We start from the raw sequence: 27,759 nt of genomic DNA on the forward strand, positions 1-27,759 counted from the left end.
GGAGCGAGTTGGGCTCGCAGCCGGGTCAGGGCTCGCACTTGCCCCGACTCTGCTCCCCCGGCCACCGGGGCTGGGGAGCGGGCCCCCGTCTGGCTACGTAGCAGCCATCTGGGAGACCCAGGCGCCAGGAGCCGTGGGAGGTCGCTTGGGAAGCCCGGGGCTGAGGCGAGGAGGGGGACAACTGGCGAGGCGCGCGTGGCCCCGCTCCCTTCCCGTCGTTACCTGCTCGCTTGCGGGGGTGTCCCGGGGCGGCCGGCCTCTCCCGGCGCTGTCTCCCCACGCAGTTGCCCATGCTGGCTCTTCAGCCGGGCCCCATGCACGGGAGGCGGCGGGCTCGTCGGCTGCTCAGAGCTCCTGTCCCGGACCGCGGCGTCCCGGGTCAACGGCTCCTGCCTCCCAACATCGGGCGCTCCCGGATCTCCCCCCGGGGGCGCGCTCCGCCCGGGCGCCGGCTTCGCCACAAACTTTGCGGGCGAGGGGAGAGGGAGGTGGCCGATTCCTCAGCACGGTCCCAGGTGGCCGGGCCAGGGGGGCCCGCGACGGTGCCCGGCCGGAGACCAGCTCCGCTGGAGGGGCGGAGAGAGGGGGCGGGCACCGCCGCAGCTACTCCCTGCGAGCTCGGGGCTCCCAGCTGGGGCCGGCCCCCCAGAGGCTGTCACTCACCTGCCTAACCCCGCCCCAGCCCGGCCCAGCTCCCCGCCGCCCGCTCGCGGTGCCCGCGCCTCCGCCGCCGCCCGCCCCAGGTGCGCATGTGACCGGCGGCACCGCCCCCTCGGACCGGGCCTGATTTTCTCATTGGCTTCCTCCAGGTGTGTACCGCCCCCTGGCCCCACCCGGCCAGGTGACCGCCCAGCCACCCGTCTCCCGGGGAGCCGGGCCGGGAATTATTCGCCCTCAACGGCCCCCGGCTGCGTGCCCGGCAGCCGCCTCCCCGGCCCGCGCCACCGCCCAGACCCCAAGCCCCGCCCCCCAGGGAGGGACCGTCCCAGCCCTCCCTGCCCTCCCTGCCCTCCCTGGAACTGGAACGGCCTGGCGGGGAGCCGGCAGGCACGTGACCCACGGAGAGCCCCGCCTCCTTCGCCTTCGCCAGGCGATTGGCTCAGGAGGCGCGTGCGCTCAGAGGCCCGTCCCGTGCCACCGCCCACCTCCCCTCCCGCGGTCTCTGGTTCGCGTCATGGCCGCCGCCGCCGCTCTGGAGGCGGTGGCGCCTACGGGCGCGCTGTGGGGCCTCGTGCACGACTTCGTCATGGGTCAGCAGGAGGGCCCCGCTGACCAAGTGGCTGCAGGTACGGCAGACGGCGCCGCGCGGCTTCCGCATGGGGCGGACAAGAGGGGGCGGCCTCAGTACGGCCGCCGGGCAGGCAGGGAGTGAGGGACCGCGGTGACTTTGAGAGATTGGTCTGGGGCTGGTTGTGAACACCGCGTGCTTAAGAGTCGCTTGCATCCTCCTTAAGGCGCCTTTACGCTCCGCATCTTGGCTGTCACTCTGCGCCAGCTGGGGTTAGAGTCCTCACCGGGGCGCAGATGAGGAGACTGGAGCCCGGAAAGGGCGAGCGACTCGCACATCTGGCAGGAGGGGGGGCAAGCTGGGACTCAGACTCGGGTCGTCCAGTCCAGAATCTGGTTCTCCCGCCGCGAAACCACGTCGTTTGGCGGAGGTTAACGTGAGAAGCAGCGTCTTCGGCGGCGTCAGCCGGAGTCCCGCGGCATGTTGGGAGTGGCCGCGCGGCGCGGCCTGTGACTGGCTGACTTGGAGAGAGGAGGGGGAGAAGCCATCGGGGTGGGGGTGGGGGGAGGGTTTGAGATGTCCCGCGGACGCTCCTTAAGACGTTCTATCTCGTTTCTTGGTAAAGTTCTTGGTTAAGTTGCTTCATGACTTTTTTTTATGTGGTGTTTGTTTTTATCTTTCCCCCAGATCATCAGTTTCCTGCTTTTGACCAGTTCAGGGACCTCATAGTTCTCACGGCTTATCTAAGTTTTGAATAAAACAAATTCCAGATTTCCTTGGGAGTCAGAGACTTGAGTCTTTCAGAAAAAAAAAAACACGAAAAAGTTGAGTGTTAGGAGGCGTTCAGACTTAAGTAATGGAATACGAAATCTCTTGAATACAAATGAGTTTTGTCTCTGGAGATTTTGTGTGCTTGGGAAAAAGTAAAAGACATTGCTTTTGAAAATTGAACATATTAAAAAGGAAAACTGAACATATTAACTTTTAGAATATGTGAGAAATGAATAAAGTGAATGTGAGAAAGTATACAGTGAACCTTAGCGGTTCCACTTTCATGCAGTCATCCCACCATTGTTGAACGCATACTATTCTCCAAACACGATACAAAGCAATAGGAATATAAATACAGATTAGACTAGATCTGTGCCCACCAGGAACTTCTATTGTAGTGGGAGAGACAACCATGCAAACAGTATGGCCATAAAATGGGCTGTATGGGGTATGTGCAAGGTGGCAAGGAAGCATCAAAGAGCAAAAGCCTGATGCTGTTATGCAACCAAATTTAACTTCTTACAGCTTTATAAAGTATGGTGTGTTATCAATGCCATTTCCCTCAGTGTTTTTTATTATGAAAAATTTCTGGGGGGATCCCTGGGTGGCGCAGCGGTTTGGCGCCTGCCTTTGGCCCAGGGCGCGATCCTGGAGACCCGGGATCGAATCCCACGTCGGGCTCCCGGTGCATGGAGCTTGCTTCTCCCTCTGCCTGTGTCTCTGCCTCTCTCTCTCTCTCTGTGACTATCATAAATAAATGAAAATTAAAAAAAAAAAATTTCTGGGACGCCTGGGTGGCTCAGCGGTTGAGCCTCTGCCCTAGGCTCAGGGCATGATCCCGGGGTCTTGGGGTCGAGTCCCACATCGGGCTCTTTGCATGGAGTCTGCTTCTCCCTCTGCCTGTGTATTGGCCTCATGCTCTCTCTCTGTGTCTCTCATGAATAAGTATTTTTTTTAAAAGTAGAAAAATTTCAAACAAAGCAGAGAATTTTGCAACAGGCAGATCTACACACACCACCTAAACTACCATTAACATTTTTTTTTTTAAGATTTTATTTATTCATGAGAGATGCAGAAAGAGAGGCAAAGACACAGGTAATGGGAGAAGCAGGCTCCCTGCAAGGAGCCTGATGCAGGACTGGATCCTTGGATCCAGGATCACACCCTGAGCTGAAAGAGTTCAGCTGTTCAACTGCTGAGCCACCCAGGCGTCCCATTAAACAGTTTAATGTAACTTGCTTTATGGAGTATCTTTCCATCTATTTAAATTGCAGATATCAGTGCACTTCTTCCTACATACTTTGGTAGGCATATTATTAACTAGTTTGTTTATAGCTTATTTTGGTGTACAGTTTATATTCAGTGAAGTGTACAATCTTAAGTGTGACGTTCACTGATTTTGGAAAATGCACATGCCTACCCCCACTGTTATATCAGTGCCATTTGTAACTATTCTTTCACAATTTATACATTATGAACAATAATTTTGGATTTTTCAAATTCAAAATACACTTGAGAAGACAGCATGGATAAGGACTGCCAAGTTCTTAGAAATACTTTTTGTAAAATTTATATTTTTTATGCCTGAAAAAAAATGGCCTAAACTACTGTCTAGTTTAAATTTTACTCAGCTCAACCAAGACTGTAACACTACTCTTGTAATTTAGCGCTCCTGAATAGGAAAGGAGGTTGGTAGTAACAGGTTAGGATGAAAAGTTTTGGTGAGATTGGATTATGCATAACCTTGGATTCCAGACCTATTATGTAGGTAATAGAAATCATTGTAGATCCTTGAGCAAGGGAGTCATATAATGAAAGTGAATTTGAGAAGGATTGAATTGGGTATTCTCAATCTGAGATCACAGCCCTAGTTAAGGTTTTGAAGGCTGAGTTTTGAAGCATTCCCAGAATAAGATCTGCTTTCTAGTCCAGCCTGAGTCTAGCTTTGTTAGAGCTAAAGGGACCAGCTTTCTATTCAGCCACTTAGAGCAGCAGCCTGTCCTACAAATTGTAAATGCAGAAGGAGGGATCCCTGGGTGGCTCAGCGGTTTGGCGCCTGCCTTTGGCCCAGGGCTCGATCCTGGAGTCCAGGGATCAAGTCCCATATCAGGCTCCCCGCATGGAGTCTGCTTCTCCCTCCTCCTGTGTCTCTGCCTCTCTCTCTCTCTCTCTCTCTCTCATAGAAATAAATAATAAAATAAATCTTAAAACAGACATTGTAAATGCAGAAGGAATACCCTGTGATCACAAAGGCAGCTATGACCGACTTTTAATTTGCACCTTGGCACTGGGGTTTCTGATGAAAGAAGAAAGGTGTCAGATATAAAGGTGCACGTGATAGAAGAGAAATGACCCAGTAGGCTAAGGGTTAAAGACTTTTCATACTAGAAGTTGCCACTATCTGGCTCCAGCCCTTACTCTTACCAGTCCCTTCCTGGACCTTAAGTGACAGGTGGCTGCCACATTTGCTATTCTCTAAGTGCTTTCCTTCCCAGTTCCTTTCACTGTCTACATCTCATCAAAGTTAGACCTTGGATTCAAGGCCCAGCTTGAGTTCTCACTGCCTGCCCCCTAAGTGTTTCCTGATTACTCCAGCCAGACATCATCTCACACTTCAAAATATTTGTGGTGTTTTTTTCTCAACCAGTCATTTATTAGACTTGTTAATAACCCCTCACTTAGTAGACTTGTTCAGTAGCTATTTTTGTGTCTCTCTCCACATCCTATCATCCTGTGCCTGCCAACCAAGTCACCTGGAGACTAGCATAAGTCAGTATGTAGTAAAAAAACTATCTAAGTGAATGGAATGAGAGATGCTGAAGGAGGAATCTGTGGAATTTGAGGCCTAACTAATTACAGGGCTTGAAGGAGAGGGAGGACTCTAAGATGACCCTAAGCTTTTGAGCCTGGGGATGAGCAAAAGAAAAGTTCTTTGTCCAAAAATGGATTTAGAAAGGAAGCTGATTTTGAAAAGAGTGAATTTTGGCCAGTTGATGAATATAAATTTTCTTTCTTTCAGTTATTTGGATTTTTCTTCATTTTGGTCTTTATTGTATTATATTTTCCCACTTTAGTGTGAGACCACTATTCCTGAAACCAAAAGATTGTTAAACAGCAGTAAAACAGTTCTGAGAAAAGTCTGTGGCATCCTCAGCAGAAAAGGTATTTTGAGAGCTTGATTAGAACGGGGTCCTGATTGGGATTTTTCTCTCTCTTGCTCCTTCACATCCTTCCCCCTTCCTCCATTGGCTATTCCTCCAGATTCTCAAGAGGCTGCAGCTCCATCAGACAGAGGTCTGATTGTGCATTCTGTCAGTCTAATATAAATACTTCTTTGAGGACTCCTCTGTACTCCACATGAACTGGTGCCCTGCTGAGAGAAGTGTGGGTAGTTAGAAGGTGCTGGTAGGTCCATTTTTAGAGAGTAAATCTTGGACACACTGGAAAAACTTAGGTCTACTGATGTAGGGAGAGGAACTTACACTTGTTTTTCCTTAATGCCAATGAGACTACTTTTAGGAAAATTAACTCCTTACCTTCTTTTATCCCAAGAGTTCGAGTGCATAATTAACAATACTGCTAGATATTCAGGTATATTTTGTTTGGTAGAATTTATAGTGTTAAGAGAATGAATTACTTAAAGTTAGTGATGGGTGGTTCATAAACCCAGGAATTTTACTCCTTTGTTATGCTAACTCAGTCTGTTTATATCACTATGGTAACCCTGAGCTTGTTGCTGTGATTGTTTTAAATGTCTTTCTGCCCCAACAGACTGGGCTCCTTAAGAGTTCTTCCTCTATATTCCTGTTTCCAGGCCTAACCCAGTACCTGATTTATAACAGGTGCTGAATAAATGTTGAATGAGTAAATGAAAACAAATATTCAGGGGATCCCTGGGTGGCTCAGTGGTTAAGCGCCTATCTTTGGCCCAGGGCGGGATCCTGGAGCCCCGGGATCAAGTCCCACGTTGGGCTCCCGGCAGGGAGCCTGTCTCTCCCTCTGCCTGTGTCTCTGCCTCTCTCTCTCTCTATGTCTATCATAAATAAAATATTTTTAAAAAAAAGAAAACAAATATTCATGACAATTTTGTTGAAGAATTAGGGAGAAACACAAAAGGGGGTGATTTGGTTTTGGGAATCAAGGAGGGCTTCACAAAAGTTGACATTTGAGCTGGGTCTTGAAGAATTGAATTTTGACAAGGGCAGAGAGGAAGCATTTCAAACCAAGAGAATGTTTACAGGATTAAGGAATAGAAGAGCTTGATGTGTTGGGACATGTGACTGAATAATAGGATGAAAGGTGAGGCTAGAGATGATTTGGGGGCTAAATTGTGAAGGACATCAAGCCAAGGAGTCAGGTCTTAGGCACTAAGGAGCAAAAGGAGATTGGCGGGCAGAGAAATAATTGTGCATTTTAGGACGGTAATTCTAGATAGAATGTGGATGAGTTGAAAGGGTTTTCAAAAAAATTGAGGTAAAAATCACTTAAACCATTTTAAGTGTACGGGTAATTGGTTTTAACATTCATGATGTTCCATAAACATCACTATCTGAAAGTTCCAGAACGTTTTCAGCACCCCAAAAAGCGGAGGATTGTTGCCATATAGTCTGGTTACACGGATGAAAAACATTTCTGGGGCACCTGGGTGGTGCAGTCCGTTGAATGTCTGACTGCCTTTCTGCTCAGATCATGATCTCAGGATCGTGAGATTGAGTCCTACCTCCTGCTCTGTGCTCAGATGATGTTTGCTGGAAACTCCCTCTTTCTTTGCCCCTCCTCCCTGCGCACACGTGCTTGTGTGCGCACATTTTCTCTCTCAAATTTTAAAAAGAGATTTCTGAGGTAGACTCAACAGAACTGGAATAAAATGTTAGATTTAGTTACCTTTGTGAAAACATCTTCAAAATACTAATTCTAGTTTTTTGCCATCATACTCACCATTTTCCTTACTCGTTTATTATTGTGTAATAGCTATAAAGCTAATATAAATAACATCTCTTAATTTTTTCCCCTAATTTTGTATTACTTTTATACTTCACTTTTCTTTTATGTTTGTGCTGCATTAATTCAAGATAGGATCCTTGTGAAAAGTTTGCAGACCAAAAGGCTCTGCCAGGAGGGGTTCACTGAGATTCAAGGAATCACGTACAAATGGGTGTTTATTTGTAATTTTAAAGAAGCCAGTTTCATACTACTATATGTTTCATGATGAAGAAGTCTTTTTTTATTTATTAAATTTGAGGCAACCTGTAGGAGAGGGAATTGACTGGTAAGGGTTGCAGTGGAAATAGTTCACATCTTGATGTGTTGATTACTCAGAGTATATACTTTTGCTAAACTCATCACCTTATACTGTTAATATCTGTGCATATCACTATATATAAATTGTATTTCTTTTTTTTAATATTTATTCATGAGAGAAGAGGTGGGCAGGGACACAGGCAGAGGGAGAAGCAGGCTCCATGCAGGGAGCCCGATGCGGGACTCGATCCCGGGTCCCCAGGATCACGCCCTGGGCCAAAGGCAGCGCTAAACCGCTGAGCCACCGGGGCTGCCCTGTATCTCTTTTTTAATGAAATATTTAGAGGCAACTGAGTGGGGCTTATCAGGCAGGTCTTTGTCTTACAATACTTTTTTTTTTTTTTAATTAATTTATTCAGAGAGAGAGAGAGAGAAACTGAGAGGCAGAGACACAGGCAGAGGGAGAAGCGGGCTCCATGCAGGGAGCCCGACATGGGACTCCATCCTGGGTCTCCAGGATCAGACCCCGGGCTGCAGGCGGCGCTAAACCGCTGCGCCACTGGGGGTGCCCTGTCTTACAGTACTTAAGTATGTCCAACAATGGACCCTAGCCCAGCTTCCACAGAGGACTTTGATGGTGTTGCTGGAGAAAATGATGATTCAGTGATATTCTTTGCTAGTAACAATTACCAGTCCCCCGTAGCTTCCTGTGCAAAATTGCTACCTCTGTGGCCACACTGAAATGTAGTGTTTAGATAGGGTTTTCAGCAGAGTTTCCTGGGCTTTGGCCAAGAGGTTCCAAAAAGGTACCCTTTCTACCTTCCCAAATTGTGCAGTACTCTTTTTTAGTGTATAACCCAGAAATGAGTATCTACATTCACGTCAGTGTTGCCATTAAGGAATTGGGTATAGAGCCCACTGTCAATTCCTTGGTTTGTCCTGTTAGTCTGGCTGTTGTCCCTTCCCCCACCCTACAGCCTGCACATTTTTTCCCTTGGCTCTTTCTCAGGAGCAGGGGCAGCAGCTGGGCCTTCCACATCCTGGCACGAGTGGGGCTAAGAGTGCCTGATGTCTAAATTGGTGCCAGTCACGAGCTATGAATCCTGACTAGAGCACTCCTTTTCTCAGTCAGTTTGGACTTCTTACTCTAAGTACCAGAGTGAGCCTCTACCCAGTTCTGCTCACAGCTATTGTTCTGATCAGAGCCATAAACTTAAGGGGAACTGGAAGTTTAGCAGTTTTCTCAAGACTTTTTCACTCTAGCCAAAGTCTTGTGTTGCTGAGAGCTAACCTTTTAGGTCTAGCATTTAGAGTTAGGTGGGTTGGGGACCCAGAACAGTCTTCTGAAGTATTATTCCCTGATTGCCACATTTTATTGAGCTGCAACTCCTTTATGTTAGTCAAACCCTTAGGAAGATTGCTAACCTTGTATTCTTTGTTTCTTCGTTGAGAATACATCCTAAGATGCTCCTGCTACATCTATGTGAATTACTATTGCGCTGTTAAAAATATATTTTAGGGTGGCCCCGGCTGTCATTAATAAATAATAAATAATTAATAAATAAATAATTAATAAATAAATAAAATATTTTTAAAAATGTATTTTAAAGGGGTGCCTTGGTGGCTTAGTTGGTTAAGCGTCTGACTCTTGATCTCAGCTCAGGTCTTGATCTCAGGGTTGTGAGTTCAAGCCCCACATTGGGCTCCACACTTGTCACGGAGCTTACTTAAAAAAATGTATTTTAAAAAATAAGTAATATGTTCATATGGTACAACATTTAAAAGGTACAGAAGGATACACAGAAAAGTCTCCCTTCAGGGGATCCCTGGGTGGCGCAGCAGTTTGGCGCCTGCCTTTGGCCCAGGGCGCGATCCTGGAGACTCAGGATCGAGTCCCACGTCGGGCTCCTGGTGCATGGAGCCTGCTTCTCTCTCAGCCTGTGTCTTTGTCTCTCTCTCTCTCTGTATGACTATCATAAATGAATAAAAAAAAAAAATTTAAAAAAAGAAAAGTCTCCCTTCTATCTCAAAAGTAGAATGCAGACTTTTTTTTTTTTTTTTTTTTAAGATTTTATTTATTTATTCATGAGAGACAGAGAGAGAGAGAGAGGCAGAGGCACAGGCAGAGGGAGAAGCAGGCCCCATGCAGGGAGCCCGACATGGGACTTGATCCCGTGACCTCAGGATCACGGCCTGGGCTGAAGGTGGTGCTAAACCGCTGAGCCATCCGGGCTGCCCGGAATGCAGACTTTTAAATAAATCTACTGTATTACTAGTATGTGATGTATCCTCCCTAAAGGAGGAGAAGAGCTGGTCTAAGTGACTTGCTAAAATAGTATTTTGTCTGGAAACTATAAGGTTAAAGACAAATGCTGCACTCCTAAGTTTTTTTCTGGTAGGAGTTGACAGTTTTGAAAGTAATTTACAGCTATAGTAAGGTTGAAAAACTAACAAATGGTAGATAATAGGAACCACATTTCTGTCAGAGAAACAAATTACAAATAAAAAAAAGAAAAGCAAGGAGGGAGGCTAGAATGGACCCTGTGGTACTGGATTAGAGCAGGAGACTTTAATATGATCCTATGTGTAGTTTAATATACATGGATAGAAAAATAATGAAAGATGTATGTAAACATAGGTTAATACATATATTTCCCAGCTCTCTCTGCTAAGGAGGGTCTAGGAGCAGTGGTACCCCATTAGCAGCAATCACGGCTACACTCAGATCTCGGTTTGTAATACCATCCCCCAGTAAAAGGAATCAAGGCTTCTTGGAGAAAAAGCTGATTCTACACCTGGGACAAAGAAATTACAGGATAAGCCTATAGTATTTTGTAGTGCCTAAAGGTTAAGAAAGTACTTAAAAGATAAAATAATGGGATGCCTGGCTGGCTCAATTGGTAGAATATGAAACTCTTGATCTTGGGGTCATGAATTCAAGCCCCACACTAGGTGCAGAGATTACTTAAAAAGAACAAACAAAAATGGGCTAGCTCTGTTTCAATAAAACTTTATAAAAATAAATAAATAAAAGGATGGACAAGTCAAAGAGACACAGGAGGCAATCTTAAAAAGCTCCCTGGACAAGTCAAAGAGACATAAGAGCTAACCTAAAAAACCTCCCGACGGGGATCCCTGGGTGGCGCAGCGGTTTGGCGCCTGCCTTTGGCCCGGGGCGCGATCCTGGAGACCCGGGATCGAGTCCCACGTCGGGCTCCCTGCATGGAGCCTGCTTCTTCCTCTGCCTGTGTCTCTGCCTCTCTCTCTCTCTCTGTGTGACTATCATGAATGAATAAATAAATAAAATTAAAAAAAAAAAAAAAAAACCTCCCGATGGCCAAAGATAGAACAATTTGAACAGCAAAATAACCTAGTATTGTATTATAACCTGAAATGTAAAATAAATATGCATGGGTCTATGCTGATGTAAAACAAATGATTAAATAATCAAAGGTGGAGAAAAAATGAATCTTCCTTACAGAATAATTCCACATAATATAGGTAGGTATATAGAGATTCCTCTTTTTAGGAAGTGGAGCTTAACTTTTGTCTCTCCTTTGAGTGTAAGTGGGGCTCGGTGACATCTTTCCAAAGAGATGATGAGAAAGGAAAAATAGTACTATATAGTATGGAGACCTGGCTGACATTGCCTTGACCAAGTGATCAGATTTACAATCACCAATAATAGGTAAGTCCTGTTGATACCTTGTACCCCTGGTATGATATGATAAGACGAGAAGGGCACTTTACCTCTGTGCTATTCTTCTCGAAAACCATGACGCCAGTCTAAACATGAGGAGAACATCCAACAAACTCAAATTGAGGGACATTGTATAAAATTCTTCTTTAGGATATCAAAGGTCATAAAGAACTAGGAAGACAGAAACTTTGACAGACCGGAGACTAAGGATTCATGATGGCTAATTGCAATGTGGTATCCTTAATTGGATCCTAGAACATAAATGATATTAGTGGAAAAGCTGGTAAAATCTAAATACAGCCAAGAATTTAATAGTAATATACCAGTGCTAATCTCTAAAATTCTTCCAAAATAAAATACCTGTTGTTTTTGTTTGTTTTTAAAGATTTTATTTATTTATTCATAGAGACACAGAGAGAGAGAGAGAGAGAGAGAGAGAGAGGCAGAGACATAGGCAGAGGGAGAAGCAGGCTCCATACAGAGAGCCCGATGTGGGACTCGATCCAGGGTCTCCAGGATCACGCCCTGGGCTGCAGGCGGCACTAAACTGCTGGGCCACCAGGGCTGCCCAAAATACCTGTTTTTTAAGAAGCCTAACTCTCAGCCCCCTAGCTATCCAGTGTCCCTCTTTGGAGACAACCAATATAGTTCCTTTTATCTTCTAAGTAAATAAATGCAAATAGAAATAACCCTCCCTCCCATTAAAAACAATGCTTTGCACTAGTAGTATATGTACTATTTATGTACATCGTCCTGCTTTTAGATCTTATCCCATTATCTGTATGTGTATATACACATACACATTCAGTCTTTTGTACTTTTTTTCTAAGTGGCTGCAGAAATTCCATTGTATGGATATACTGTAATTTAACGGATTTCTTATTGATGGCCATTTGTTTGCAGTCAGTTGCTGTTATAAATAATTCTAATGAGGGATGCCTGGGTGGCTCAGCAGTTGAGTGTCTGCCTTCGGCTCAGGGTGTGATCATGGGGTCCCGGGATTGAGTCCCACATCTGGCTCCCCACAGGGAGCTTGCTTCTCCTTCTGCCTATATCTCTGCGTCTCTCTCTGTGTCTCTCATGAATAAATAAATCTTAAAAAAAATTACAAATGACCTTGTACATGCATTATTTTGCACTCTTACAAGTATATAGGATAAATTTTAAGAAGATTCTCTGAATTAAAGCATATGTACATTTGTAATTTTTATTAAAGATACTGTCAGGTTGTACTGATCTATACTCTACCTGAAATGTATAAGAGTACCTATTTCTGCATACCATCACCAAACATAGGTATATTAGAAAGTTTTTTTTAGTTTTTGCCAGTCTAGTATGTTAAAAACAAAGTTTTTATATAGTTTAATTTGCATTTCTATTGTGAATATGGGTGAGTATCTTCTGTAGAATGTTCATTTTTTTTGGTTATGTCCATTTTAAAATTCTTTGTTGATTTTTTTTAGTTTAATTTTATTTAAATTCAGTTAATTAACATATAGTGTTATTAGTTTCAGAGGTAGAGCTCAGTGATTCATCAGTTGTATATAACACCCAGTGCTCATTATATCATGTGCCCTCCTTAATGCCCATCACGCAGTTACCCCATCCTCCCACTCCTCTCCCCTCCAGCAGCCCTCAGTTTGTTTCCTATGATTAAGAGTCTATGGTTTATCTCTCTCTGATTTCATCTTGTTTTATTTTTCCCTCCCTTACTCTAGGCCCCTCTGTTTTGTTTTTTAAATTGCACAAATGAGTGAAATTGTATGATAATTGTCTTTCTCTGATGGACTTATTTCGCTTAGCATAATACTCCCTTAGTTCCATTCACGTCATTGTAAATGCAAGATCTCTTTTTAATGGCTGAGTAATATGTCATTGTATATGTAATACCACATATTATTTATCCATTCATATTCTTTTTTTTTTTTTCAAGATTTATTTATTCATTCAGAGAGAGCGAAGAGAGAGGTAGAGACACAGGCAGAGGGAGAAGCAGGCTCCACGCAGGAAGCCCGGCGGGACTTGATCCCGGGTCTCCAGGATCACACCCCAGGCTGCAGGCGGCTCTAAACCGCTGCGCCACCAGGGCTGCCCTCCATTCATATTCTTGTTGATCTTTTTTCTCATTGATTTGTAGGAACTTTTTATATGTTGGCAAAAAAAGCCCTTTGTTACAAGAATTGCAAATATATTTTCTGAGTTTGTCTTATGATGTATTTTTGTTTTTGCCCTGCAGAAAATCCACTTTTTCAATGTAGCTGATTTTAACCAATCTTGTCTTTTTATGGCTTTTGAATTTTATGTTATACTTAGGAGTTTTCTCATGTCTTTTTTTTTAAGATTTTATTTATTTATTTGAGAGAGAGAGACGAGAGAGAGCACAAGCAGTGGGAGAGGCAAAGCAGAGAGAGAGGGAAAGGAGGCTTTCCGCTGAGCATGGAGCCCCATGCGGGGCTCTATTCCCGCATTCTCGGATCATGACTTGAGCCTAAGGCAGACGATTAACTAACTGAGCCACCCAGGTACCCCTCTCATGTCTTTCTTTAATCTATTTGAGAAGTTTAACTTTGATGAAAGATTCAAAGCCAAGATTTTTTTTCCAAATATTTACCCAATCATTGTAAGACCATTTATTGAATAGTCTGTTTTTCCCATTAATTGAAATAGGATTGAAGAGAATTGAAATAGGAAAAAAAATAATATTCTCATGCATTTGTGTCTCTTTCTGGACTTTCTATTTTTGTGCCATGGATTTCTTAGTTTAAATATGACCTCACACCAGTTGTTTTTTGTTTTTTTATTCTAGAAATCTTCAAGTGTATTCAAATGTACACAGTAGTTTAGTTATTGTGACATTATAACAATTTTTTAATATCTGGAGGGTCCACCTTCCTTCTTGCTTCCATTACTCTTTTTCAGAATTTGTTAATTATTGTTATATTTTGCACTTCAACTTTACAATAAGCTTATCTAGTTCCCCCCAAAATAAAACTTCTATTGGTATTTTTACAGAAATTATCTTAAAATTATTTTAGAAGGTATGTCGTGTTGAGTTTTTCACGAATGTGACATGCCTTTCTATTCGTATTTTTTTGTGTGAATCCTCTTTGGTGCTCTAAAATTTTCACTATTCAGATCTTCACACTTTTTGTTATGTTTATTTATCTCTCTCTTTCTCTTTGCTATCATAAATATCATCTTTTTTCCTTTATATTATTTTACAGGGCATTGTGCATACATAGGTGTATATGAAGGTTCTTAATTTCATAATATTAGTTTTGTACCTAGCCCCCCTAATGAATTATTTTATCTGTAGTATTTCTTCAGTTACTCTCTTGGATTTTCTTTCTTTTTTTTTTTTTTTTAATTTATGATAGTCACACAGAGAGAGAGAGAGAAGCAGAGACACAGGCAGAGGGAGAAGCAGGCTCCACGCACCAGGAGCCCGATGTGGGATTCGATCCTGGGTCTCCAGGATCACGCCCTGGGCCAAAGGCAGGCGCTAAACCACTGCGCCACCCAGGGATCCCCTCTCTTGGATTTTCAAAGTATAGTTATATTATCTACAAATGATATGTTTATTTCCTTTTCAAGTTCTATAATTAAAGTTGCGTTTTTGCAACTGTTACAGTACTACCTCTCATATAGAAGGGGTGCTTGGCAAGCATAGTAGGCCCCAAGGTACAAACCCCAGAATAGGCAGAAACATTGGTAATTAGAGCCTTTGAACCCTGGGACTGGGTTTTGTTTTTTCATATTTTTTTCTTTTGTTTCATCTAGATGTGAAATCTGGGAGCTATACAGTGTTACAAGTGGTGGAAGCCCTTGGGTAAGAGCCTCTGTTATAGAGTGCCCTCCTCCAGTCTTGCTTGTGCACGCTGAAAAGGTTATTTTGTACACTGCTGCTTTCCTAGAGCTAACTGGTCCTGAATTTCTCTTACTATAGCCCAACAACCCCCTTCCACATCAGTACTTTGGTCTAAGCCAGTGTTTGTCCTGAAAAAAAGTTTCATGCCACCTGACTAATGTTCCTAAGGAAGTTTTGGAAGTGCCTGGATCAGCCCATAGGTGTGGGGTGAGATGGATGGTTGAGAGCCATCAACTGTTATTTAGACCTGGGATTTCTCCTCTGCTGCTTATCCTGGCTCTGACTCAGACCTCATGGGCTCTGCCTGAGGAATTCCCAGGAGGCTGACCATGCACCAGATCCTTCCTCACTATAGGAAAAGGCATGGGGAAACAGCTGGAAAATCAATATTAAAACCAGATATCCAAGCACCAAAGGAAATATGTGCTTATAGTCTGATGCCTGCTTCTCCTATTTTATTCTTAGTAGACTGTCTAAATTGACAAACCTTACTTGCAAAAATTGTTAACTGTCACAGTTTTCTGAAGCAGAAAATTAGAAAATTGGGAGGGTGGGGTAGAATGTAGGTCACTATTATGCATCTCTCCCACCTAAGAGACCATTTGGCCTTTCTACACATGTGGCCTTGGTCCGTTTTTAAAAAAGTAACAGCTTTATATATATGATATATTTAATTCATATATATAATTCATATCAATTTTTATATGTGATGTATATAACTCACATATCATAAAGTTCATCTTTTTTGCGTATTCAGATTTGTGCAACCCTTACTTCAATTGATATTCAAACATTTTCATTACCTCAAAAAGAAACCCCACGTCCATTATCAGTCACTATTCCCTCCCCTTTTCAGCCCCCAGCAACCACTAATTTGCTTTCTACCCCTGAGGATTTGCCAATTTGGTAAATTTCATATAAATGGAATCATATAACATGTAACCTTTGTGACTGGCTACTTTGATTTAGCATAATGTTTTCAAAGTTTATCCCTGTTGTAGCTCTGTCAGTACTTCATTTCTTGCTGAAGAATAATCTATTATATGAATATACCATATTTTGTTCAGCCATTCATTAGGTGGTGGTTATGGGTTATTTCAAATTTGGAGTATTCTGAACATTGCTGCTATGAGCATTTGTGTGCTTTGGCCCATTTCTAAATGCATAGTTTTCCATTTCTGAACAGAGTCTTTTCTCCAAGATCCTATTCTAGGGACCTTATCAAGAGTGATTTTATTTTTGCCCTTTTATCCTGAGTTACAGATACCCTTATCCTTGAGATTTCAGTCAAATGTCCTGATTAGCTCTCCTTCAGAAATCTACTTCATACATTTACTTGCTTAGATTGCTTCTCATATGTTTAAATGTAATCTCTGTAAGAGCTATTTTGAAGATAAGTCACCTTATTGCTTCAGTCCAAGTTTTCCCATTCAGCAATCATAAACAGTCAAAACCTTTATTCTGACCCATCTTACTTTGTAAAACTCCCAGTTATAAAGATTTTTCCCCCTTAAGACCTTGGTTGCTCTCAGCATTTTTTCCTTGCCTGTAATATATTTATTCTCCTGTTTTGGTAGAAGTTGCAGCTGCCCATCATCTGTTGAGCCCTGTGGGTAGCTGCTAAGCTCTGCTTCAGAGGAATGTGACTGTCATGTAAGAGTAAGCCCAATGACCAGTCAGTACCTACAGATGGATACTTCTGTTAGCTGTGGTGACAGATGAGCCTCTAATGAATACCAGGTCAATCTGAGGATTGGCTCTTTAGGCTTTGGCTTTACTATTATCTGTAATGCTAAGTACCCACGGAACACTTTCCTGAGCTGGCTTCCATGCCCAGGGGGTGAGTGTGACTAATTTCAAAATGCTTATTCCTTCAAAGTCTGGCGGAATGCCTCAGTGGCTCAGTCAGTTGAGCATCCAACTCTTGATTTCATTTCAGGTCTTGATCTCAAGGTCATGAGTTCAAGCCTTGCATTGGGCTCCACACTGGGCATGGAGCCTACTTAAAAAAAGAAATATATGGGGCGCCTGGATGGCTCTGTCAGTTGAATGTCTGACTCTTGATTTCAGCTCAGGTCATGATCTCAGGGTTATGAAATGTCAGGCTTCATGCTTAGCAGGGAGTTAGCTTGAGATTCTCTTCTTCTCCTTCTGCTCCTCCCCCTACTCACATGCTGTCTCTCTGCCTCTAAAATAAAATCTTTAAAAAAAAAAAAAAAAAGTTTGAACAGGGTTATGTCAGGCTCTCTCTATCCTACTTTCTCCCAGGTCCTCTCTAGAGAATCCAGAACCCCGAACTCGGGCACGAGGAATCCAGCTTCTGTCACAGGTGCTACTCCAGTGTCAGTCCTTGCTCCTGGAGAAAGAAGGTACTGGCATCACTAGTAGGAGTGTCTTCCTGGATTGTTGGGCCAAAGCCTCCTTTGTCTATTCAAGCCAATTTTACAGGGAGGGAGGAAAGAAGGAAGGACATAAGGAATCTGTGAACTACTAATGCAACATCTTCATTCCTCACTGGTATATGTGGCGGAGATGATAAGAATCAAGACTGAAGACACTGGGATTTCAAATGTAGCCTTAGACATTTTTTTCAGTTATCTTTCCCTCTCTGTAAAATAGACAAAGCAGTACTTCATAGATGTGGAAAAGTCACTTTGAAGTTCTAACTTAAAAAGCCAACAGCTTACTTACCTTCTATGGCATAACTGGCAAACTACAATCTATTTTTATAAAGTTTTTTTAGCCTATAGCCACACCCATTGATTTATCTCTTGTTTATGCTGCTTTTATGTTAGAGCAGCCGAGTTGAGCAGAGTTGAGTAATTGTGACCAGTACTTTGTCTTGCAAGCCTAAGATATTTCCTATCCAGCTCTTTGAGAAAGTTTTCCAAATCCAGTTCTATACAGGGAAGTTCTGGGGTAAAAGTGGGTTCAACTGTGGACCTGTGTGATAATAGATAATAAAAGATGCTCACCTCTTTTCGTAACTGATCAAGGCACCCTCAAAAGGGAGAGCATGGGGCTTATCTCTTAGTGAAGGAGAAAATTTGTAGTGAAATCCAAACAGGAATATCCTTTAGAGATTCTGGGAAGAAGCCTGTGTAAAATAATGGCTGTATTTCTGGTTTGTACAGTGGTACACCTGATCCTATTTTATGAGAACCGGCTGAAGGACCATCATCTTGTGATCCCATCTGTCCTGCAAGGTTTGAGGGCGCTTGTAAGTTCTCCTTCTTTTTCATTACGTACTGTGTTTGTGGGAGCCCCTTTCCAGTGAATTCTGTCCTTGTCCTTTGGGGATCAGACTCCCCAAGTGCTGGGCAGACCTGGGATCGAGTCCCACGTCAGGCTCCCTGAATGGAGCCTGCTTCTCCCTCTGCCTGTGTCTCTGCCTCTCTCTCTCTCTCTGTTTCTAATAAATAAATCTTAAAAAAAAAAACCAACAACAACAAAAGACTCCCAAGTGCTGAGGAGCAGATGCCCAAATGTGGTACTAAACCAGTGTCAGCTAACCACTTCTGTTTTTAGTCTAGAGAGTAAAAAATATTTTGGCAGGACTGGAATTCAGAACCAAAGTGGAAGGAGCTGCAGAGAACTAATCAGCTTGAGAAAAGGGACCATGTTCTCACTGTTAGCACTTCTTTCTGAACCTGGATGTTGTGATTCCCACTGTAGCTAATTAAGCCTCTTTTGGGATTGTGTCTTCAAGGCTAGAAAACCCTCCATGCTCACACATCTCCTCTTCTCCCCCAGAGCCTGTGTGTGGCCCTGCCTCCAGGACTGGCCGTCTCTGTACTTAAAGCCATCTTCCAGGAGGTCCACGTCCAGGTGAGTGATGACAGTCACTTTTGTATTCTCTGTCTCCCAGCCCTGACATATATGACTAGGATTAGGTGGCAAAAAAAAAAAATACTGCCTTCTAAGTTCTGAACTTTTTCAGGTCTTTGACCATGTTTACCTGCTAGTCTTTGCTCCTGTATAAGGAGAAGGAGACAGGCCATTATATCTGTTCTGTGTCCTCTCATACCTGAACAAAGTAAAGCGGACAGGTATTGGTTATTGGCTGTAACGGCTTTCTCTGCATTTCTTCTTAGGTTCATCTTATACTAGTATAAAGAGCACTGTCTACCTAGAGATTGTGAAGCAAGAAGTAGTTTTTTCAGCTTAGATATTCTTTGAGTACTTTCTTTACTTAGTTCTGGTCTCTCCCACCCCAAGTCCCTGCCTCAGGTGGACCGACACACAGTCTACAGTATCATTACCAACTTCATGCGAACCCGTGAAGAAGGTAAGAGGCAGGGCTCTTTGGCAATTCTGAAAAGCAAATACATCCTTTTCCCTCATTACCAAGACTCATGTTTAGCCTGGAAGTCATATAGGAGACCCAATACTCTGAAAAGAATGAAGGAAAATTGAGGGGTCCACTCACTACCAAGTAAAGGAATGGCAGTTTGGTCTGATATTTTAAATTCCAACCTCTAACAGTTATATATTTTTGTACATCTTTTCTTCACTGTGTATTCTCTTGGAATAGGAAAACAAAAAAAGATCTGCTCTGGGAGGCACCAAAGGTAGGGTAGCAATAGTAGAGGGAGAACAGAAGCCAAAAAAAGCCCAGCTTTCTATCTCAAAGGAGGGTAGTGACCTATTCTCTTCTCCCCAGAGCTGAAGGGCCTTGGAGCTGACTTCACCTTTGGCTTCATCCAGGTGATGGATGGGGAAAAGGATCCCCGAAATCTCCTGGTGGCTTTCCGCATCGTCCATGACCTCATCTCCAGGGACTATAGCCTAGGTACGTCCTTTTAGCCTTGAATTAGCTGGTTAGGGCTTGTCAGATGAATGAAAATTAGAAGTTGACCTCATTGTTTCTCTGGTACCTTAGGACCCTTTGTGGAGGAGTTGTTTGAAGTGACGTCCTGTTACTTCCCTATTGATTTTACCCCTGTAAGTAGCCCCTTTTATTCATTCATTCGTTCATTGATTGATTCGAATATTCCTTGAGTGCCTCCTGTGAATCCGGTCCAGTTCTAGGCACTGAAGGGACAACAACGAACAAACGGGATAATCCTTGCCCTCCTGAATTTATACTTTAGTAAACTGGGAAATGGAGACGCATTTGCTATCAGAGAAAGTATTCAATTCAGTGGGCATGTGGGGGTTCCTTAAGCTCCTTAACGATGTACTTAGTGGTGAGAGCTACAGGATTGTAAAATATGGTTCCTGCCCTTGAACCCTGAAACATTTAAGTAACAATATAAGATTATGGGCCAAAACAAGTTGTGTTATAGTCGTTCAGAGAAGACCCAGTTCAGTGTGAGCTAGAGTAATCAGAGCTAGAGTAATCAGGAACTGACTTCACAGATAAGACGGGATTTCAGTTGGTTTCTGAGAAGTGATAGAATATAATCCTAGAGTCTGAGGGGTGATCTCAGGCAAAAAAAAAAAAAAAAAATTGACAAAACAAAGAAGACAGTTGAGGGCGATGTATACAGCATGCTCTTACCCCCTTGGACCTTCCTCCCACTCTACATCTTGATATCCCTTCTACTTCCAAAAACTCAGAATCTCACCACTGTATGGGTATGCGAAGGTATGTGTACTATAAGCATTAGTGGTTTCAAAGAAATGAAAAGAGTTCTATCACAGCAGACCAAATAACATCTTGAGTATTGATTCTCACTGTCTTTAAAGTTACACAGCCATCTTTGCTATAGGGAATTGCTTACCAGCGTATTCCATAGACACCATGGTCCTTGGGGCTATGCTCTCCTAAAATTCTCTTCATCTCTTTTGTAATAGTCATCACAATTTCTGACTCAAAAGAGCTTATTCCTTTGAAATCATAAAAGCTCTTTGTTAGGCCATCAGGTTTCTCTGTTTTTGGTTTATTTTTTGTTTGTTTTGAAAAAATAATACAGTCACATGATCCAAAATCTAAAAGGTGTAAAAAGGTGAAAGACCTATCTACCATCATTTCTTTCTTTGTTGTCAGCTAGTTTTATTAATTATGTCTGTATCTGGGGATCCCTGGGTGGCTCAGTGGTTTGGCGCCTGCCTTTGGCCCGAGGTGTGGTCCTGAGTCCCGGGATTGAGTCCCACTCCGGCTCCCACCATGGAGCCTGCTTCTCCCTCCTCCGGTGTCTCTGCCTCTCTCTCTCTCTCTCTCTCTGTCTATCATGAATAATTAAATAAATAAATCTTTAAAAAAATTATGTCTGTATCTTACAGAACTTTGTCTTTTTTCTTTTTTAAAATTTTTAAAAATACTTGATTTAAATTCATTTTGCTAATGTATAGTATAACACCCAGTGTTCATCCCATTAAGTGCCCTCCTTATTGCCCATCACCCAGTTACCTCATCCCGTCATCCGCTTCCCTTTCTGCAGCCCTTTGTTTCCCAGAGTTAGGAGTCTCATGGTTTGTCTTCCTCTCTAATTTTTCTCCACTCAGTTTCCCTCCTTTCCCTAATAGTCCCTTTCACTATTTCTTATATTCCATACATAAGTGAAACCATATGATGATTGTCTTTCTCTGATTGACTTATTTCACTCAGCTTAATACCCTCCAGTGCCATCCGTGTCGAAGCAAATGGTAGGAATTCGTCTTTTCTGATGGCTGAGTTATATTCCATTGTATATATACATACCACATCTTTATCCATTTATGTATTAAAGGACATTGTGGCTCCTTCCACAATTTGGCTATTGTAAACATCGCTGCTATAAACATTGGGGTGCAATTGTCCCATCGTTTTACTACATCTGTATCTTTGGGGTAAATACCCAGTAGTGCAATTACTGGGTCATAGGGTAGCAGCTCTATTTTTAACTTCTTGAGGAACCTCCATACTGTTTTCCAGAGTGGCTGTACCAGTTTGCCTTCCCACCAATAGTGCAAGAGAGTTCCCCTTTCTCCACATCCTCGCCAACATTTGTTATATCCTGTCTTATTAATTTTAGCCATTCTCACTGGTGTAAGGTGGTGTCTCATGGTTTGGATTTGCATTTCCCTGATGGCAAGTGATGTGGAGCATTTTTTCATGTGCTATTGTGCATTGGCCATGTGTAGGTCTTTTTTGGAGAAATGTCTGTTCATGTCTTCTGCCCATTTCATGACTGGATTGTTTGTTTCTTGGGTGTTGAGTTTGATAAGGTCTTTATATATAAAGATCTTGGATGCTAGCCCTTTATCTGATAGGTCATTTGCAAATACCTTTTCACATTCTGTATTATAGAACTTTTTTAATCATTTATAAGTAAATGCTTCCCTACCCCTGCATATACTTTTCTTGTATTTGGCCTTTTTCACTTAGTATATCTTGGAGAGTACTCCATACAGTATATAAGTTAGCTCTTTATTCTTTATGGCTGTGTAGTATTCCTTTCAATGGAAATACCTAATTAATTTCACTAGTCTTGGGATCCCTGGGTGGCGCAGCGGTTTGGCGCCTGCCTTTGGCCCAGGGCGCGATCCTGGAGACCCGGGATCGAATCCCACGTCGGGCTCCCGGTGCGTGGAGCCTGCTTCTCCCTCTGCCTGTGTCTCTGCCTCTCTCTCTATCTCTCTGTGACTATCATAAATAAATAAAATTAAATTAAAAAAAATTAAAAAAAAAAATTTCACTAGTCTTCTTTAGGATGAAGGTTGTTGCTAATCTTTTGTTGTTAGAGGTAATGCTGCAACTTACATATCCTAGTAAACATGTATCATTTCACGTACGTATGTGTATAACAGTAAGACAAATTCCTAAAAGTGAAGCTGCTAGAATATATGCATTTATAATTTTAGGGCAGGAAGGAGTGCATTTTTGAAAGGTAATAGAGTGAACATGATTCAACAATTTTTTAAAAATTTATTCATGAGAGACACAGAGAGAGAGAGAGGTAGAGACATAGGCAGAGGGAGAAGCAGGCCCCCTGCAGGGAGCCCAATGAGGGACTCAATCCCGGAGCCTATGAGCTGAAAGCAGATGCTCAACCGCTCAGCCACCCAATCGTCCCGGAAGCCTTTTTATACCCTTTTGCTGCCAACTGCAGAGATCATTTTCCTATTAGAGATCATCACCACTCCCAACTGCTTATCCATTTTCTCAGATATTCTTGACCAAAAAAAAAAAATTATAGATAATGATAGGAGAATTTCTCTTATTCGAGCAATTTTTTGTTTTGTTTTTGCAAGGAAGCTCTATGCCCAATGTGGGGCTTGAGCTCACTACCCCAAGTTCAAGAGTCGCATGCTCTATCTGAGCTAGCCAGGTAGCTTGAGCTGATTTCTGTATGTTATTCTATACTGTAGTCTATATGGGAAGCAGAATTAAAAATAATTCTCAATTAAAATAAGAGACACCTGGCTTTAGCGTAACAACTTGTATCAGAAATATTCTTTATGGTCCTGTCAATCTCTTTGGCCATATGCCATCGTCATGGTGGATCACATCAGTGTAAGTGATGGTTCCTTTGGTTTTCACTATGCATACATGTCACTCTAGAGTAGGGGTGAGCACACTTTTTCTGTAAAGGGCCAGATAGTGACTATTTTAGGCTTTGCAGACACAAAAATAGCTGTAGACACTGAAATGTGGTAGTGTCTATACTGCAATAAAACTTTATAGGCATGGAAATTTATTATTTTTATATTTTTATTTATTTATTTTTAAAGATTTTATTTATTTGTGAGAGACAGAAATAGTGACCAAGATAGCACAAGCGAGGAGAGGGAAAAGCAGGCTCCCCATTAAGCAGGGAGCCCAATGTGATGCAGGGCTCAATCCCAGGACCCTGGGATCATGACCTGAGCTAAAGGCAGAAGCTTAACTACCTGAGTCACCCAGGTACCTCTTATAGGCATGGAAATTTAAATTTCATATAATTTTCATGTGTCACAATATATTCCTTTGATGTTTTTCCCCAGCCATTTAAGAATGTAAAAATTAGGGGATTGAAAGTATCTTGATAAGCACTGAGTAATATATAGAATCACTGAATATATATAGAATCACTATATTATATGCCTGAAACTATCTTAATACTCTAAACTATACTGGAATTAAAAGAAAAAAATGTAGAAACCCTTGACCATATATACAGTCTTAACTGGTTGCTTCCTACTCCTCATGCAGAGATATTGAATGTTCCTTCACCATCATCCTTAGGATTCCTTTATCCTTGCTCTTGGATCAGAGATTCTATTTCCCCAGTACCTATATCTCTCAGATTAGAGATGTCTGTCTTACCTCCCCAGAAAATTAAACCTCCAGATTTTGCTGGAGAAATGGAGGAGCTGGGAAGCAATCTGGGTGGTCAGATTGCTTCTCTAATCCCATTCCCAATTCCAAAGGCACCTGGTACTGCCAGTTGCAAAGGTCTTTGAGGACTACAGTGTATATGGGTAGTTACTCAGCTTTTCCCAAGCCTACCGAGGATTCTGTTGTTTTGGTGGCCCTTTTGAGTCATTTTCTTGTCCATCTGCCTATTCAGCTTCTAAAATTTTATTGCTAGCACCTCTTAACCTATTTTCTTCAACCTTTAGCTTTATGTCTTTTCTTTTTGATTTTTAATTTATTTTAATTTTTCTTAAGGAAGCTCTACACCCAGTGGAGCCTTGCAATCACAACCCCAAGATCAAGAGTTACATGCTCTACCAACTGAGCCAGACAGGTGCCTCTAGCTTTATGTCTTAAAAGAAAATCCCTTTGCTGTATTTTTAGTGTTGTTTCTAAAGAGGAAAAGGAAAATCTGATACGTGTTTTCAATCTGGCTTTTTGACACAGAAAACATTGATGCTTTTTATATTGCCGGAATTTTTTTTATAAGGGTAAAAAAATGGAAATGTCCATCAAAGAGGAATTATTTAAATAAATTATGACTCAACTATATAATGAAATAGTGTCAGCCACTATACCTAATGTTGTGAAAGAATAACAATACCACAGAAAAATGTACCCAATGTATTAAGTGGGGGAAAAAAATCATAAATCTTCTGTTTAGAACAATGACAGTTTTAAGAGTATATATATTTTTTAAAGAGAAAACTGTCTATCAACGTATAGTCATAATATATATAGACAGAAGAAAGTAGCTTACCAGTAAGTTAGGGTGCTTATCTCTTGAGTCGCAAGATGATAGATCAGATAGAAAATAAACGCCCAACAGACACAAATTCCCAAGGAACATGTAAGAGTAAGCATGTCTTCCTGCTGGGGCTTCCTGTCACACTATTCTGTCAGATTGGGTGTAAATATCACCCTATTTTGAAGGACTGTTGGAGTAATTCCTGTATCCAAGGGTGGTCTGAAGAGTTTTGCAAATCCTTGGCACTTTTCCCTTTTCCAGCCACCTAATGATCCCCATGGCATCCAGAGAGAAGATCTCATCCTGAGTCTTCGAGCTGTGCTAGCTTCCACACCGCGATTTGCTGAGGTAGGTCTAGCCAAGGTTAGGTATGTAGCCTCTGCCCAAAGAAGTGTCTGAAGAAAGAACAGTAAGAGCATGGGGAAAAAGGAAGATCCAGAATACATTTTTTGGGTATGGCATCCTTCAAGTGTCTTTAGGCATATGTGGCAAATATCTTCAGAATAGAAAGTAGAAACCTTTACCATCTCTTTGTTTAAAATAATAATCCAGGCCCTATGGGATCCCTGGGTGGCGCAGCGGTTTGGCGCCTGCCTTTGGCCCAGGGTGCGATCCTGGGGACCCGGGATCGAATCCCACGTCGGGCTCCCGGTGCATGGAGCCTGCTTCTCCCTCTGCCTGTGTCTCTGCCTCTCTCTCTCTCTCTCTCTCTCTCTGTGTGTGTGTGTGACTATCATAAATAAATAAAAATTTAAAAAAAAAATGTTAAAAAAAAAATAATAATCCAGGCCCTATATGGTGCTATCTTTTAAAATCCTGTAGTGTTGCCAACTAGCCCATTTTTCATGTTAACTGGGAGTCTGGCGACAGTTTGGCAAGAAGATTGGTTTACAGTCACAGCTCCTGACTCAGTTCTTTGTAGCTCTTTGATGTAGCCACTACCCTTGGGGCCTGGTAGTAATAAGGATGTAGTTGACCTTGGTGCCTTGGTGTGGCTATGACACTACCCATCTCAGGCTTCAGTTCTTCCTTCTTTGAATAGTTCCTGCTGCCCCTGCTGATTGAGAAAGTGGATTCTGAGATTCTGAGTGCCAAGCTTGATTCTCTGCAGACTCTGGTGAGTGATTTTTCTTTCTCTAGGGTCCAACTGCCTTTAGACAGTTGATGGGTACTAAAGGAATATAGACTCAGAGAGTCAGGGCCCTCATGAGAGGGATCCCTAGTATTTGGGCCTATATGTTGACCAAAGTCCCCCCACCGCCACCTCCCCAGCTACATATTGTCTGGTCCTATAGTCACTGAGTGGCAACTGAGGAAAGGCTGACCAGGGCTCCTCTTTATGCTTATTTTCCATCAGTCAGGACAAGCTCCCATTGTCCTATAACCTGGATAGAACTCTTGTGGAATCCTGCTGATTCTTCTCCTGACAGCCATGCTCCTTGAAGTGCCATTATGCTGATATGCCTGCATGTCTTCAGAAGTCTGACTGTGTAGATAGCTGACACCTGTGCTTTCCTTGGCAGAATGCTTGTTGTGCTGTGTACGGACAGAAGGAACTAAAGGACTTCCTCCCCAGCCTTTGGGCTTCTATCCGCAGAGAGGTGAGTGTTAATTAAATAAACTCACTACTGTTAACTCCCATTTGTCGGGCATGAGAGGAAATATATACACCTTGTCCTTTTCCCTGTTGGCCAGGTTATTCAGCAAACCAGAAGGGGGCATACTTCTAGTTGAATGACAAGGGAGAGAGTTCCTACATAGGGTGTTTGATAATGGCACACAATCACTTTTATGTAGTGCCGACTTCCTGCCCTTATGATAAGGAGCCTAGGTCATGGTGCCTCTGGCATTATACTTAATAAGTGTGTGTTGGGGGAAGGAAGAGACTTAGGAATGGGGATCCCAATAGCCACTGCTCCAAGTTGAGGTCCTATTTCTCAAAAAGTACCATGTATCTAGTACACTAGTGGGACTAAGGACTTGGTGTGAGAATCTATCAGTTGAGAAGAAACTCCACCTTAGGGATTAATTTCCATTGCTGTGCTTAACTTCCCAAAGGAAATTGGCAGTGGGAGGGTGAGCTCTCACCTGGTGCAGGCTCACCTCAGTAGCCATGGGATCCCTCCCTGACAGGTGTTCCAGACGGCAAGTGAGCGGGTGGAGGCTGATGGCCTGGCAGCCCTCCACTCTCTGACTGCGTGTTTGTCTCGCTCTGTGCTGAGGGCTGATGCTGAGGACCTCCTTGACTCCTTCCTTAGCAGCATTCTACAGGGTAATGGGGCCATGGCAGCCAGAAAGGGGGTTGAGCACAACAGAAGTTCCTTAAGGCCAATGAGCTTTTATAAGTAGCCCTTCATATTCAGTGATTTGGGTGCTGGAGCCTTACTTTGAATTGAAAACACTTTGAGTGGTAACTGCTAGCAAACTGTCCTATGTCTCGGTCTCCAACTTCTGTGGACCACAGGGGAATCAGACACCATTCAGCTTACTCCTCAGATCTGTGATGTGCTGCCTTTCTAGACTGCAGGCACCATCTATGTGAACCGGACATGAAACTGGTGTGGCCTAGTGCCAAATTGTTACAGGCAGCTGCAGGTGCATCTGCTCGGGCCTGTGACCACATCACCAGCAACGTGTTGCCTTTACTGCTGGAACAGTTCCACAAGCACAGTCAGGTAAGAAAACAGAATCTTCTGAGGAAATGGTGGAACCTCTTGCTGGGATCTCTTTCACAGAGAGAGAACTAAGCATTGAGCTTGTCCCAGATAGTAGATCTTGAGTTTTGCTCCCATCAGCTGCTGCTGGTTCCCATGTTCACTCATTTCCTGACACTTTTACATAAAAGGATAATTCTCCCTCTTTCCAGAGAAGTCAGGACTGA

At 42.8% G+C, this 27,759-nt stretch overlaps 2 protein-coding genes across 3 annotated transcripts in view; one reads left to right on the forward strand and one right to left on the reverse strand.

Moving 5' to 3' along the window:
* UBTD1 (ubiquitin domain containing 1) overlaps positions 1-956 on the reverse strand; it is a 56,639-nt gene extending 55,683 nt beyond the window's left edge. The window contains exon 1 of the mRNA XM_041745484.1: positions 223-956. Coding sequence (XP_041601418.1) covers positions 223-292 — 70 coding nt within the window. The 5' untranslated portion in view covers positions 293-956. The remainder of the gene's footprint in view (positions 1-222) is intronic.
* A 176-nt stretch (positions 957-1,132) lies between these two features.
* The window catches only part of MMS19 (MMS19 homolog, cytosolic iron-sulfur assembly component), a 34,858-nt gene continuing 8,231 nt past the window's right edge, over positions 1,133-27,759 (forward strand). For both annotated transcript variants that reach the window (XM_041744150.1, XM_041744151.1), the window contains exons 1-13: positions 1,133-1,286; positions 14,721-14,769; positions 17,077-17,177; positions 17,943-18,028; positions 18,562-18,636; positions 19,027-19,096; positions 19,472-19,600; positions 19,691-19,752; positions 25,140-25,226; positions 25,921-25,995; positions 26,402-26,479; positions 27,012-27,150; positions 27,399-27,553. In XM_041744150.1, coding sequence (XP_041600084.1) covers positions 1,175-1,286; positions 14,721-14,769; positions 17,077-17,177; positions 17,943-18,028; positions 18,562-18,636; positions 19,027-19,096; positions 19,472-19,600; positions 19,691-19,752; positions 25,140-25,226; positions 25,921-25,995; positions 26,402-26,479; positions 27,012-27,150; positions 27,399-27,553 — 1,218 coding nt within the window. In that variant the 5' untranslated portion in view covers positions 1,133-1,174. The remainder of the gene's footprint in view (positions 1,287-14,720; positions 14,770-17,076; positions 17,178-17,942; positions 18,029-18,561; positions 18,637-19,026; positions 19,097-19,471; positions 19,601-19,690; positions 19,753-25,139; positions 25,227-25,920; positions 25,996-26,401; positions 26,480-27,011; positions 27,151-27,398; positions 27,554-27,759) is intronic.

Source organism: Vulpes lagopus, chromosome 2 (genome assembly GCF_018345385.1).
Source record: "Vulpes lagopus strain Blue_001 chromosome 2, ASM1834538v1, whole genome shotgun sequence".
Classification (NCBI taxonomy): domain Eukaryota; kingdom Metazoa; phylum Chordata; class Mammalia; order Carnivora; family Canidae; genus Vulpes; species Vulpes lagopus.